Here is a 15831-nt window from a genome sequence, read left to right as displayed (position 1 = left end):
TCCTAGGAGGACTCACGGCTGCAGGACTTTACAATCTAAGTGGATACCCAAACTTTTTTCTTGATATATTACTTGTTTTTATGTTTATGTTACATTCGATTGTTTGTAAACATTTTGTATATTTGATTTGTTTTGAGCTATAGCGCTATAGTTGTGTAATTGCCAGACTGTGTGTGTGTACATACTGTACATGTATAATTATATAGACACATACTGTATACACAGAATATGTGCCTGCTAGATTCACGTTGTGCACTGTTAAAATAATATATATTGACATGTCAGTAGGATTGCTACTTTTAAACGACTATATTTTTCTCTTTGTATACTTTTTTTTTCTTCAAATACCGGTAGCCATACTATCTAGTCAATTAAAAAAACATTGTGTGTGTGTGTGTGTGTGTGTGTGTGTGTGTGTGTGTGTGTGTGTGTGTGTGTGTGTGTGTGTGTGTGTATATATATATATATATATCTAGTGGTGAGTATTTGAATCCAGAAAACTATTCATCTGTCGAAGAAAAAAAAAATATAAAAAATAAAGAAGAAGGGTACTTGGAAAGGCTTGGGTTATGATTGGACTGCGATGACATCAGAATTCCAGCCCCAGCCAATGATAACGCACGTTGCAGATCAAGGTTTATCCATGCACTTCCCTGCTGTAAATCCCAGCCCTGCTGCAGCAGGAGGAAGAGGGTGACATCATTTTAATTATACGCTCATTAGTGCCACTGATATTGCACTGCAAGGTATTACTCAGAAAGAGGCAGCTCCAGTTCTCCCAGACGTCCGTTACATCACGGCGTCTCCTGCTGCATTCCGCCCGGGTCATCTGCAAAAGATGCGAGCAGTCTTCCATTCAGCTCACGATCAGCATCACATGACAGGACAATAACGTACAATGATGATCTCAGTGTGCGGATGTTGTGCTCTGAATAATAATAGAACTGGGTGCACAGTGGATGGTGGAGGCTTTTGATTAGCATGGTTCCTTCCCCAGCCTGTTACAGGAAAACACACGCAGCCCGAGCCCAGCCATTCAATAATAAAAACGTGGTGATAAGCAGATTGGTATAAGTAAGCTCAAAGGCTGATCCAGTTACACAATAACAAACAATACTCCATTATTTAGAGCAAAGACAGCAACAAAAATGCAGAAGCTACATGTATATAATGTATTTCTCTCTTTAATGCACATTTTAATATATTTCAGTTAACCCCTTCAGGAGCAGGGTGGCCAGCAGCTAATTCCAAAGCAATGCATTGATTGCACCTCTGGCATTAACGGGGTTAAGGAGGGACCTGCTGTCACGGTTTCACCGAATGACATGAAAGTGGATGCAAAGGTTCAACACAAATACCCCGTTAAAAAGCTACATTCTGCCTTCCGCTATTGATCTTCATACATAACCCATGGGAGCGATCTCCTGTAATGAGATCAAAATAAAAGTGTTGGTTACTGTAAATGATATAATAACTATCACTATTGATGTAGCCGACTGTGAGAATGGCTTGTTAGCAGTAAATACAGACGGATAGATGATTACAGCCAGCTCTTCGGTGCCTGAGCATAGTTGGTTATGTTATGTACAGTGAGTGCCAAGGCGCCTGGCACACAGACTGCCATATGTAGGCATTTGTAGACACACACCGTAGGAGGCTTCATTGTTTCCTCTTAGTGGCATATCCTGCACTGCCACAGCTGTGGAAACCTTGGAAAACTCTGTGATATTCTGCGTTATAATGACATATGTTATCTGGCTGAACAATGAAACCTGTGATAATACATAAAATCTGTGTAGTCACACACACGGCACAAGATATTATTAAGATAAATAATTTATAACAATCCACAACTCGAAAATAATTGGGGGGGGTGGAGGGGGAGGCTCTTGATACAGTCTAATGTGTGATTGAAATGGTGCTAGGAGGAGCAAAAAAAGCAATGTGAGTAAATACTTGCAGAGGTAAGAAAAAGAGCTCTTTTCATACACCGTTCAGGTCAAAATCATGTATTGATAGCGTAGTTAAAACGTAGCTTTTACTAAAGACTTAAATAAAAAAATATATATTAGACAAGCAATGACGTATATACAACACGAAAAATTATAAAATTAGTTGAATTCCTAAAACCACCTAATATTATTAATTTAAGTTTTTAGTAAAAGCTACGTTTTAACTACGCTATTAATGCATCATTTGACCTGAGCGCTGTATAGACGGAGCTCTTTTTCTTGATGAAAGTATTTACTCATATTCCACAGCTCAGTAAAAGGGCTTTGAAAATTTTTATATATATATATATATATATATATATATATAAATAACAGATTTTCTGACCTAGCCTGACCCACCCAATCTCACATTGGCCCGTGGTCTAACCAGTCCCCATTACATGGTTGTGTCTGGTGGTGCACCTGTTGGCAACAGGACTCCTGAGTCTCCCGCATGATGTAGTGTGGGGATTGCCAACCCAGACAGGTAGCTGAGGTAGTGTGCATGGGTCCTACCTATAACCAATGCAGCGCCTCCACCTCATCAGGATCTCTGCGTCCGCAGGAAGATGTGACTGATGAGGAACTCCTCTGTGGTGCCTCCTCCTGTGAAAGAACTTCACACCCACACAGCAAGAATTTGTTGAACTTGAGCATCTTTATTGTAGTTGCGGTATGGGCTAGCTGCCCCTCGCAGTGATGAACTCAGCCGCACATCTCGGTACATGCTCCCTTCAAAGGTACACCCTCCCAATGGAGTGGGATCCCCTCTCCCCTCAGGGAGATCACCCCTGTGCCAGGTCCCTGGACACAGTATGGCGTGGATAGCTTGATGCTGATTGATTTAGTATAGGGCCACTAGTTACAGCACTAGCGCCCTCTTTCCCCAGATCTCAACGCAGACCTGCTCCTTACTCCAACACACATATATCAACAATAGAATAACAGGTGTCCCTCTACAGAGGAGACACTAATAACCAAGGCATCTCACCAAACGCTTCCCCCAACACCGAGTGATCCCACCCAGTGTCCATAGGATCCCCACCCAATGTCCCGCACTCTTGCAGAGAGAGGATATGGGTGACTGCGCAGTCACTATTAAGCTAAGGGCCCGTTAGTGCACTTGTGGGTGTAATAGTACCTGCCGAGCACTCCAGTACTCGGATCCGCAACTGCTTCACAAAGGATCCGTCGCTCGGTGATTCCGTCTGATCCCAAACGGTTCTTTGCACGAGGACCGCCGAGGGCGATCTCACCCTGGAGATAGTCTCTGTGGGCCCTGACTTGAGCCCGAACCTCTTCACAGGAACCGCAGCATCCGCTGTGTCCCTATCTATCACTGGCACTACGTGACACGGTCCCTAACCTAGGGCCTGTCCCTGTAGCACCACAAACTGGGGAGTGAGGACCTATCTGGGCCCTAAGGGGTTAATAGCCTGCTCCGCTCCCCTAACTCTTCCCAGTCCTGATTTTAGCTAACACTAACAGCGCCTGCAGCAAACACACTGCATACATGCAGGCAACCTGCAGCAACAACACACAGCACACGCTGCTCACACTGTGCCTACTTGTCAGCGCTCACAGCACTACCAGCCGTGACACTGACAAGCCTGCACCCTCACACACCTAAGGGCAGAGTCCCTAACCTAGGGGCTGTCCCTCAGTTCTACCCACTACCCTAACAGGGATTGGGGCCCGACTGGGACTTATTGAATCCTTACCTGGTGCAGGAGCCACTTGCTCCCTGCACCCTTCCTTGCCCTTCCTGCTCCCAGCTCCAACTGCTCGCGTGGGCTCAGCGCGCGAAATGTATCCTTTCTCCTGTAGGGAGATCCTCAGCCCTATTGGCTCCCTGGCATCACGGGCGCGCAGAGGCTCCTGGGACTCGTAGTCCCTGCCTAGAGCCTTCCCTGGTAGGCTAGGGTTTCGCTGGCTTTCTCGGCACTGTACTGCACATGCGCGATCTGTCTGGGGCCTTCCTTGCGCCTGCTTGTCACTGCGCATGCGCGAACTATCGCGCAATGGCGGCACCCTGTTCCCCGAGCCGCCGGGACCTCGGCAAGGTGCTCGCGTCCCCGGCAACCGCCCGCATCAGGGAACAGCGCACGGCTCCCTGCACTAGCCCTGCGCATGCGCGATCTCTCCTACGCTCGCGCACCATGTCATGGCGGCCCCCGCTAGCCGGGTGCGCCGCCGGAGCTTCAGGGGCGCCGAGCGCTGCCTGCACTGGCCCCCACCCTTGCGAAGTGCTGGCGGGTCCGTCACTGCCTACGGCGGCACCCGCGACCGCTCGTCACTCGCAGAGGGGGGTCAATGAGTTCAAAAGAAGACCGGGGCTACATATATAAAAAAAGAAAAGGGGGGCACTGCTGCGCTAGCTGGAACAACAAAATAAATAGAGTAATACTTGCACAGTGATAATATACACACGAAGGCGTACACCAATATCCAAAAATGTGATTGCTAAAAGTGAAACATACTTAAATATACAACACAAACAAGTGGGAGGGAAGGGGAGGGTGGATAAGGGAAAAGGGTGATAGAGGGGATAAGGAAAAAAGCCCCAAGAGATAGGTGAATGGATAAAAATAAAAGTGTCTTTAAACAGCTGCTGGGTGTCGCTGCCAGTCTTCAGGATAAACCACCTTCCTCTCAATCTGCAGAACGAAAAGAAACCAGCGCGGCTCCCATAGCGTAATATTGTAATTTAAATGTCGTGCAAGTGAATGACGGACACTTACAATGTGCAAATAAAATAAAGACATAAATATAGAGTCTTTCGTAGTCACCCGGTGGAACCTCTGTGGAGAAATGATGATTTGGTGTCCAGCACACTCCTGCCGTAGATGCCAGGTGGGTGTGCGCGCACCTGATCTCCCCCTGGTAGTAGATCTCGCGAGAGTGTGTATCCTCCAATGTAACAGGATGCTGACACAACAGTCAGACTTCCTGCATCAACCGTGACGTAAAACCAAGTACCGGCTCCAAAAACGATCGAGTTACTAGTAAACTCGAAATGTTCTCAAATGATGAATAAATCAATCAATAAGTCCAATACTAGCTCCTTCCCTACGTGTTTCGTCGCGATATGCAACTTCCTCAGGGGAAGAGCTATACTAACAGAAATGCCATATATATATATATGCCAGTGAAAATGAAGCACATTGAAACACCTGAATGTTAATTAATGATTGAAACCATTAACTCTTGAAAGGCTGGAAAGGGGGGGGGGTTGAAACATAAGGCAACAATGGGTAATTACATAAAACATGATAAAAAGTTTTTAAAAACAACAATAAAATAAATATATATACATATATAACCTAACATATCATCTGTGTATACAATAAAAACGATGTCTGTGATGATACTACTAAGCACAGACATCGTTTTTATTGCATTTCTGTTAGTATAGCTCTATCCCCTGAGGAAGTCGCATATCACGACGAAACGCGTAGGGAAGGAGCTAGTATTGGACTTATTGAATGATTATTCATCATTTGAGAACATTTCGAGTTTACTAGTCGCTTTTGGAGCCGGTACCTGGTTTTACATCACGGTTGATGCAGGAAGTCTGACTGTTGTGTCAGCATCCTGTTACATTGGAGGACACTCACTCTCGCGAGATCTACTACCAGGGGGAGATCAGGTGCGCGCGCACCCACCTGGCGTCCACGGCAGGAGTGTGCTGGACACCAAATCATCATTTCTCCACAGAGGTTCCACCGGGTGACTACGAAAGACTCTATATTTATGTCTTTATTTTATTTGCACATTGTAAGTGTCCGTGATTCACTTGCACGACATTTTAATTATTAAATTACAATATTACGCTATGGGAGCCACGCTGTTTTCTTTTCGTTATTATATATATATATATATATATATATATATATATATATATATATATATATATATATATATATATATATATATATAATTATGGTGGGTAAAAAAAAGTGACAAAAACCCTCCACAGTAAAGCATACAGCAAATGGAAATATTACTGTATACTCATTTGCATGTCGTAGACAGGTCTGCAACCCCGCCTTTCACCATTATCACCCAGCACACAGTACTGCAGCAAGTGATTCTGGGAAATGACATGCAAATGAGCACACAGTGCCACCTTTTGTCTCAAGCTCACATTACATGAACAACCCTTAAGCCAATGCATGTTGCTTTAAACACAGCTTTTAAGCATAGGCTGGGATGAGATGCAAAGCCAGTAAACCCACTCACAGAGTTTCGACCTTGTGGATCTCTTCAGTGTGAGGTTGGTTGTACTAGTTCTGGTTGTTTGAGACTGAGTAGGTCTTCACCACACATTATTAAGGTTATGGTGGGTAAAAAAGCAGCCAGAGGAAGAACGGCATTTGATCAGCAGGGAAAGGTTGAGTACTAGGTCTGGAGATCAGTGGCAGTCCTCCGGGATGCCAAACCTAGGGGCACCTGCAAAGCGGGTGGAATTGGGATAGTTGGTGAGGGAGATGTGGCAGGCTTGCGCATGACCCTTGGCTATTTCAAATTTCCCGCTGACCTGGCTTATCTACCCGGCTTTGATCTGATTGGCCTCTTGAGAAAGTTCCCACACGCGGATTGGCTGTCTGGTCTGATATTTTGTGAATGAAGTAGAAAACACTCCAAGAAGCCATGAGCCAATCAGATGATGTGTTCCCCTTCAGTCTGAGCTCAAAGAGCACGGGTGGGCTTTTCAAAGATGCTTTGTTTGTAATAGCAAAGCAACCGGTTTCGATTTCAAGCCTGAAAAGCCTGCCCGCCAGACACCAAGTCCAGCATTTTGCGCCCACGTTCTCAGAATCGAACGTAGCGGTCGCGGCTGGGATTTTATTTCGATTTGAGTTCCAGGAGATTTGGGCTGACTCGCGGTCAGGAGGGACCAAGTTCTCAGAAGAGAACGTAGTGGTGGCGTAAGGAATGTAATGCCGATTTGAGTTCCAGGAGATCCCGGGCTAAGTCCTGGTCAGGGTAAAACTCTCCCATAGAGTTCCCTGCACCTAGGAACATCTAGTTTTCAACCCCAGTCCCAAAGTGTCTTTGCATCTGTATGACCAAGGAGGCGCGAGCTTCCCCCCCCCTCTCATAAAAACCCTCTACATAAAGACATACAAATAACAAGAGGACACATATATGGAGGTAAAAGGCCGCGGCTTATTTATTAACACAAATGGGGATAGCGTACCACCTGTCCGCGCCAGAATGCTCAGGGCTGGGCAACGCAAAGGGGGCACCCGGAAGTACGTCCCGGTGACCTGCCCCCTTGCTTCAAACCCCCCGATAACCAGCCCCGAGCCACTTCTGGGGAACAAGCACCTACCCCCCCCCCCAACTGCCGCCACCAACGGGCCTGTTTAACCCCCTTAAATCAGACCCGTACCGCCATACCCCTTATGACCTCTTCCAAACCTTCCTGTAAATCATTATTAAACATATCCACACCCACATCCGACAACTGTACCCCATCTTCCCTAAACCATCCACTCAATTTAAAACTAAACTGCGGGTGACGAATGACCCAACCCCCACATTGAACCAAGAAATTCCCCACCTTCCTGTTTAACCTCTTCCTCGTCTTGTTAACTCTCCCCGGGATACGCGCACCTTTCCAAACCAACCTGCATATTATCTCGAACCAAAATAATTGCACCTTTGGCCAAAACGCTAACATGCGCGCCAAATCTTGCTTAATCTGCTGGAATAAATCAATCGACCGCAATTTTGCCACATCATTACCCCCAACATGAATAATGATGATGTCCGGTGCCCTCCTACCCCTGGCCCTAGAAATTAGAAATTACTGGGCACACCACACTTCCAGGCAAGCCCTTCAACAAGATCCCCGCTCCCTTTCCTTTCTGATCCGTTTTAGACCTCCGTACCAGCAACCTCACCAAACCTTCTCCTAAACTTACGTCAGCCCACTGCAAGCCACCCCCTCCTTTCTTGGATACACAAACCAATTCACCTGCTCGCAGAGCTGCAAAAAATGCTATGATGAATGTGACCTTAAAAAGTACTGCCTCAAAACTGGAAGAGCATACCACGTCTGTGGCCCGCAACAAACCTTCCAAAATTACCGGCGTCACTGGTCTTCTGCCGTCCCTGCTAGTTATCCTTTTAACCATGCCTGCTAGCACCTTCCTTACCACAAAACACTTGGACACATCAACCCTACCATTCAGCCTAAGGAAGAACGATATACCCGCCATCTTTCTCCCTATGGATCCACCAGCTAAACCCTTGTCCCTCAAACTCATCATGTGACCCAGCAAAATGTCTACCTCCGAGATCTTTCCTCCCGCCAACCTTTCCGCCTCCCGAAATTCTCGCCAAGCAGCCACCTAAGCACCCCACGTACCCGGGGCGAGTGAAGCCTTGATTAAATCAATCACACCTCCGTTACCAGATCCCACAAGACTGCTGGGCACCGTTCGCCCTGGGTCTCTGCCCCCGGTGCCAACCTCCGAAACCGCTCCATCTGCAAACGTGATAATGCATCAGCAATGTTGTTCTCCACTCCAGGAACATGCCTAGCCTTGAAACCTATATTAAGCTGTAAACACCGTAACACAAAATGCCTCAACAGAACCAACACTGGTGGGGACCGTGAACCAAAATTATTCACAGCCTCCACCACACCCAAGTTGTCGGACCAAAACGTCACCTCCCTGTTAGCAAACTTGTCCCCCCAAAGATGTACAGCCACTAGTAAAGGGAAAAGTTCCAAAAATGTCAGATTCCTGATAAGCTGAGTCCCTCGCCAATCCTCTGGCTATTCCTCCGCACACCAAGCTCCATTAAAATATGCACCAAACCCTAAAGACCCAGCCGCATCCGTAAATAGCTGCAGCTCATCGTTCCGTGCTGGACGCCCCCTCCACAACGTCCTTCCGTTGTAACTCTGTAAGAATTCTTGCCACACCGCCAAATCCTTCCGAATATCTGTTGTGACCCGAATGAAGTGGTTGGGACGCCTTACCCCCGCTGTAGCTGCTGACAAGCGCATGGAAAACACCCTTCCCACAGGCATAATGCGAGCTGCAAACACCAAATGGCCCATCAAAACCTGAAACTGTCTTAATGAGGCCTTCCTAAGAAGCATGAAATCCTTTATCATACTCTCCAAAACAACTAACTTCTCAGGAGGTAACCTATATTCCCTGTTCACTGAATCAATTACTATGCCCAGAAAACTGAGAGTGGTTGTGGGTGCCACTGTTTTTTCATTCGCCAAAGGAACCCCAAATTCGCGCGCCATGGCTGAAAATGAAAAAGCCACCTTGCGCACAAATCAGACCCCTGCGGACCAACGAAAAGGAAATCATCCAAATAATGTATGATCCCTGCTGCCTGCACCCTATTGCGGACCACCCACTCCAAAAATGTGCTGAATGTTTCAAAATAAAAACAAGACAATGCACAACCCATAGTTAAACACAGGTCAACAAAATAACGCCCTTCCAACATACAGCCCAATAAATGAAAACAATCTGGATGTATCGGCAAGAGTCTGAAAGCTGACTTAACGTCAGCCTTCGCCATCAATGCCCCCTGCCCCATCCTTCCCACCAAAGCCGCCGCTTGATCAAAAGTGGCGTAGCTTATGGAGTATAAGTCCCTATCTATCCCGTCATTAACTGACGACCCTTTCGGGTAAGACAGATGTTGAATTAACCTGAAAGCCCCCGCCTCCTTTATCGGAACCACTCCCAACGGTGACACCCTAAGATTTTTTTGGGGGCGGGGAAAGGAAAGGACCCGCCATTCTGCCCAACTCAATCTCTTTATCAATTTTTTCTTTTGCCACATCCCCATTCAACCTGACCGTCTTCAAATTCCTCTCGCCCCCCGATCCCTCCTGATACTCAAAGGGGATCCTGAATCATTCCTTAAACCCCTCTCGTAATAAGCTAGCTGCCCGTCTATTGGGGTATTTTTCCAGCCAAGGCGCCATTGCCTCTGCTAAAACTGGCGTTCCCGCCTTCCTGAACAGCCTGCTGTCCTGCTCCCTTGAAACCCTTACTATCTTTCTTAAAGCACTTTGATTTGGGATGCTGACCCCCGCACCCAGCGCAAGTATGTTGGAATCTACAATTCTCAAAATTGCATCTTAACTCGTTGTAACGCCAACATACCCCCGACTGCTTCCCACCTGCACGCCCTCTCCCTGATGTGCGCACCTGAAAATGCTCCCACCAGACCCCTTTGAGGCTATTTGACCCACGAAAGGACGACCCCCCGTGTTTCTGAAACGCTTTTCTAATCGTATCCTGAATACTTAAAAAGCGCCGAGCATAAATGCGGATCCTTTTCCCCCGCAACGCCCGCCAAAATCCCAAATGCCTGCGACCAATTACTGAACGTGCGAGGAAAAAGACGCTTTTCCACATCCTCCTTTTTAGCCTCCCCCTTTTTTTTTTTTTTTTCGATTTAGCTACCGCTTCATTGTAACCCGGAAGCAATGACCAAATCTCAACGTAATCACCCGCCCAAATCTTTTCCTTTACTTCCTTTGACAAATGCACGCCTAAGGAACGTGATATGGTCGTACATGAGTCCCCATAGGCCGCACCGGGCAAGCTTTTTGAACCTGCCAATGGCCTTCCGAGCCCTGTCCCCTGCCCAGCACCTGAATTCACCACCGGATGCTCACCTAACAAACTAACAACTGCCGTTAAATCAGCTCCTTGTCCCGCCACATGCACCGGCAATGCTGTGGCCGATGCCAACGCATCTTGAATAACTTTCGGCACTGTGCTAAGGGTACAACCTGCTGTACTCTCCACACCCAAAGACACCTGAGCCAACTCTCCACCGACTGTTCCACGGTTGCTCCCCACGTCAAGCACTGAATCTGACCCCCCCTGCTGCTCACTTGACTTGTATGCCTCCACTGCTTGCTTAGTGGATAATAACGTTGTCATCGGCAATAAAGCTAACTGAACGCCCTTAACCACCACACTAATCATTCTTGCCTCGGCATCGCCCGCTAACCCCAACTCCAACACCTGTGGCCCAGGGGAGCTAACAATGCCCGGCAAGGTAACGCCCTTATTTCCCAAACAAGCAACTCTTTTTCGCTTACCCTTCGATGCCCCAGTCCCGGCGGTGTTTTGAACCGCCTGTCGGGACCTGCCCCAAGACCCTTGTCCTCTAAGCTTCTGACAGCAAGCTCAACCCGAGGCCCGGACCGCTTGCGAGCCGTGGACGACGTACCAGCGCCACAAAGCGAGGTCGACCGCGTCCCGGCCGTTCCAGATTTACCTGTAAATGAGGAAGCAAATATTAAACCCCCAATTAAGCTAACCTTTATTCCTGAATAAACTCTTATTTATTTATTTATTTATTTTTTAAAAGGACCAATCCTTTACCTACGGTCTCTTCTAGGCTGGGACCAAACCCCCCAACCTTTTTTTTTTTTTTTTTTTTTATTACCAACCATCCTTTTCCAGCCTTCCTTTCCCCAGTAACCGGCTATAGCGAGCATGTCGGCCCCCTCCCAAAATCCCCCTCTTTTTTTTTTTTTTTTTTTTTTAAGGGGAGAAAGGGAACACTTAGGCACCTACTGCTCGCCTCCATCCATGCTCTTGTTTTTTTTTTTTTTTTTTTTTTTTATTATAAGGTTGGGACCCATGTCCCACCCCTGTTTTTCCAGGGACCCATGTCCCACCCTTGTTTTTTTTTTTTTTTTTTTTTTTTTTTGTTTGTTTTTTTTTTTTTTTTTTTTTTTCAGGGACCCATGTCCCACCCCTGTTTTTCCAGGGACCCATGTCCCACCCTTGTTTTTTTTTTTTTTTTTTTTTTAGGGACCCATGTCCCACCCTTGTTTTTTCCAGGGACCCATGTCCCACACCTGTTTTTGTGGGGACCCATGTCCAACACTTGTTATTGTGGGGACCCATGTCCCACACCTGTTTTTGTGGAGACCCATGTCCCACACCTGTTTTTTCAAGGGACCCATATCCCACACCTGTTTTTGTGGGGACCCATGTCCAACACTTGTTATTGTGGAGACCCATGTCCCACACCTGTTTTTGTGGGGACCCATGTCCCACACCTGTTTTTGTGGGGACCCATGTCCCACACCTGTTTTTGTGGGGACCCATGTCCAACACTTGTTTTTGTGGAGACAAATGTCCCACCCCTGTTTTTCCAGGGGCCCATGTCCCACACCTGTTTTTGTGGGGACCCATGTCCAAACTTGTTTTTGTGGGGACCCATGTCCCACACCTGTTTTTGTGGAGACCCATGTCCCACCCCTGTTTTTCCAGGGACCCAATGTCCCACACCTGTTCATGTGGGAGCCCATCTCCCAGGCTCCTCCCAAAAGTCACCCAGCCTTCAACCAAATAGGCTGTGATTTCCAAAAACTCCGCCATGACATACCCTTCTGCACCACCAACGCTTCCCGTGCTCCGTAACTAGGACCCCCTTCATCACTTGATGATGGCCACGCCTCAGCGCAGGTAGCATGGGAACCGCCCTGTCCTCTCGCGTTTTCACGACTGCCCAAACTTCCTTGATCACTCCCAGCTTTCAGCACTAGTGCACACATCTGCTTCTGAAACCATCTTTCCTCATGGTTGTGCGCCTCCGCCAAAAGCTGCATGGTGCTGACCTGAAAGGACATCGCTACTAGCGCTGTAATTTATCCAATGGCTCGTCAAACACTGGTTTAATTCCACCACCTAAATCCTGCCAGCAAACTACTCTTGAACTCTTGCCTGGCCGATCCTTCCACGAAAACCAGTTCACTTGAATAGACTTAGAACCGCTCTAAAGCTGTAATAACATAAACAACCCCGCATTAATGCTTGTATCTTTATTTTTTTTTTGTTTTTTTAAGTATGATGTCACCCACGACACGAAAAACCTTAAAATTGGCTTCCATTAACCACAACCAAGACCAACCTCAAAAGGGTTTTTTTTTTTTTTTTTTTTTTTTTTTTTAATATATATCTTTATTTATTTAATTTTTTTTTTTTTTTTTTTTAAATGGACAGCCCCACCTGACCGCCTCCCACTGTTTAAAAGAGTGGAAAGAAAAAAGAGGGGGAAGGAAGAGGGCCAATATCTCCCCAAGGAGGAGGGAGGAGGGGGGGGGCAAAAGCCCACCATTCCAGCCAAACCACCAACAGCCCCCTCCCCCAGCCGTAACAACCGCCTTGCCCCCAGCCCCCCCCAAAAAACCCCACCCCCTGATCATCGTCAGGAGGCGGAACCACATGACACTCATGTTCCCTTGCCATTAGCCCAACCGCACGGCTAAGCGTGGGCTGGGCGAGCCTCTCTTCCCCCCCCCAGCCACACAAGCGGCCACAATAGGAGGACAGGAACAGGGCTCACAAACGGCGCCAAGCAAAAAACCTCCTCCTGCACGCCGATGCGCCTTCCTACACGCATCAGCCCCAGGTAGGAGTCACTCTCCTCATCCTTCTCCCTCCTCCCCCCGCCGCTGCCACCAATAAAACCGCGCGAAAACGAAAGGCAGGACAAAAACCTATCCCTACTTGCAATCCCCCACCCCCTCCCCCCGAGCACCGGCAAAAACACACCGGGGGGGGGGGGGGGCGAAGGGTCCCTCACCACGAGGAAGGAAGGGAGGTCCCACGCAGGACAAAAAACAACAGCCTTACCTGCAATCACCCCCCCCGAGCACCGGCAAAACCGGCAAAAACACACGGGGGGGGAGGCGGAGGGTCCCTCACCACGAGGAGGGAAGGGAAAATCCCTCACCCCGGGAGGGGGGCCCAAATCAAACAATTTTAACCTACTAAACGCAGGAGAAGAGAGGAGAGTGTGTGAAACCGTTGAATGCCAAGGAACAAGTGACAGTTGCTTGTTCCTTGGCTCTATTTAAAAACTAACCACCCCAACTGCCTTCCCTGATCGCGCACGCGACCAACAGCCTAGCTGGGGGGGAGGGGCCGCACCCCCCGGTCAATAGCTGTAGCCACCCATGCGGGCTAGGCCAGCTCTATTTTGTGTGTAAGCGAATTTATGCCGAATAAATGACAATTTCTCTACTTTGTTTAGCACAATGAATGATCCCTGTGAAAAAGGTGTAAATAACCTGGTCTCCCGTGACAGTATGGAAAGAACATAAATCCCTAGTTGAGTCCCTGCAGGAAGAGTTCCCAATGTATTTATCCAACGGGACTCTTTAGTAATTTTTTGGCCCAGTTGGCGCGTCTTATTGTCTCTGGAATATGATTAATCCCTTTAAACCCGAGATTCGAAGTGTCCACACCGTCTAGTCATTGAAAATTTTGGCTAGGGTGTGTCTAGTTTATTTCAAATCGACCCAACATTTTCAAGTACCCTACGTCTTAACTGGCGGGTACCCGTCCTGATATTTTTTCTACCTAATAGATTACACCGCCGTTCTGCAATTGGTAAATTGTTTCATCTTGAAGGGTTGGGGAGAGTAAGATAGTGAGGCAGACAAGACCGTTTACCAAAAGAGAAGTGTTACTGTTAGGTGTATATGACCGTGATGTTTCCAACAAGATTAACCAGTTGTTGTAGGAATAGTAGGTGAAAAAGCAGAAATGGTTTCACTTGGCACAATATGTAATCATCCCATGTATGGGCATTACATTAGTATAGCATTGCGTAATATATCCGGTGATTTTGATATAGGCAAAGCCTGTGAGATGTTATAATTTGGGTCTGCTTGCACTTGATCGATAATGAAATCATTACTTATTTTATTCTACTAATTTTTGGACAAATCGGTATTTTTGGTTTTCCACTACCTCATTTAAAACTCAGGTCCTGATCACGGCAACATTATGCCCTCAGCTGCCAACAGGAGCAGGCTATATTGTAAGATTATGATGCTTTAGTTACGTTTTTGAGAATATATTTACAACATCTAAAAATATCCAACTGCAAAGCAGACATTGCAAATTGTACAATAGTGATATTATAAAATCAACATTTTCTTTAAAGTAACTGTAAATTTCCAAACCAAATCTTTTATTTTATTCATTTATAAAGACAGTAATTTACATTATCCCAACTTTTTCTTTAACAATCATGGACCATTTTTAATACATATTCCGGTTTGCACCAAATACATGAGAATGCTTCAGCAGAAGAGCACTAAGAAACGCTGCTGTAAGGTAAGGTAATACACAGTATTGTCCAACATGGAGACCAGCATATACACATACAAATTAAAACACTTGCAAGATAGTAGAAAAACTCTTTTTAGAAGCATCACTTGTTTGCCTGGAGGAGTGCTTCACCTCAGGTAGTTATTTATATTACACAACCATACGGCATATCAAATTCCCTCTTTGGTTTCTGTTAATATGCAGTATGCTGGAAGTATACAATAGCTATACAAATAATCTCCCCCACCCCCCCAAAAAAATGTAACTTCATACATAAGCCAAGAGAATGTTGAAGCACGAATAGTTACAGTCCGCTGGCTCATCATTCTTAGAAGGCAGAAACTTTGTTTCAGAATGAAACTTGCATGAAAGAAATTAATTGTTGTTTAAGATGTGTTCTTGCTGGTTGGTAGAGGGGAGCCCCTCCTCCCCCCCCAAAAAAACAAAAAACAACCCCAAAGAGGCTTGGCATTATTCTAGTTTTACAGCGGAGGACAATCTTGAAGAGATATTTTAATGGGGCAGATCTTCAATGACTCTGCAGGTGCATTAGGCTGGAGTGAGCCAACATAGAAATAAGGGAAGACGTTAAGAGAAAAATTGTCATGAAAGGTGTACAGATGAGAATTGTTGTCCGTGTCATAAAATGACAGCTCCCCTTCATCACAGTCTAGTTCCACACGGATTCTTTTCAGAGG

General features: G+C 46.6%; 1 protein-coding gene across 1 annotated transcript in view; it reads right to left on the bottom strand.

The window, feature by feature from the left end:
• Positions 1-15037: 15037 nt before the first annotated feature.
• The window catches only part of TRIM35 (tripartite motif containing 35), a 12243-nt gene continuing 11449 nt past the window's right edge, over positions 15038-15831 (bottom strand). The window contains exon 2 of the mRNA XM_075594876.1: positions 15038-15831. This exon is cut by the window's right edge and continues 353 nt beyond it. Coding sequence (XP_075450991.1) covers positions 15616-15831 — 216 coding nt within the window. The 3' untranslated portion in view covers positions 15038-15615.

The sequence above is a fragment of the Ascaphus truei genome, chromosome 4 (assembly GCF_040206685.1).
Source record: "Ascaphus truei isolate aAscTru1 chromosome 4, aAscTru1.hap1, whole genome shotgun sequence".
Lineage (NCBI taxonomy): Eukaryota > Metazoa > Chordata > Amphibia > Anura > Ascaphidae > Ascaphus > Ascaphus truei.
Note: the sequence above shows the minus strand (reverse complement) of the source record. Positions and strands in the feature narration are given on the sequence as shown.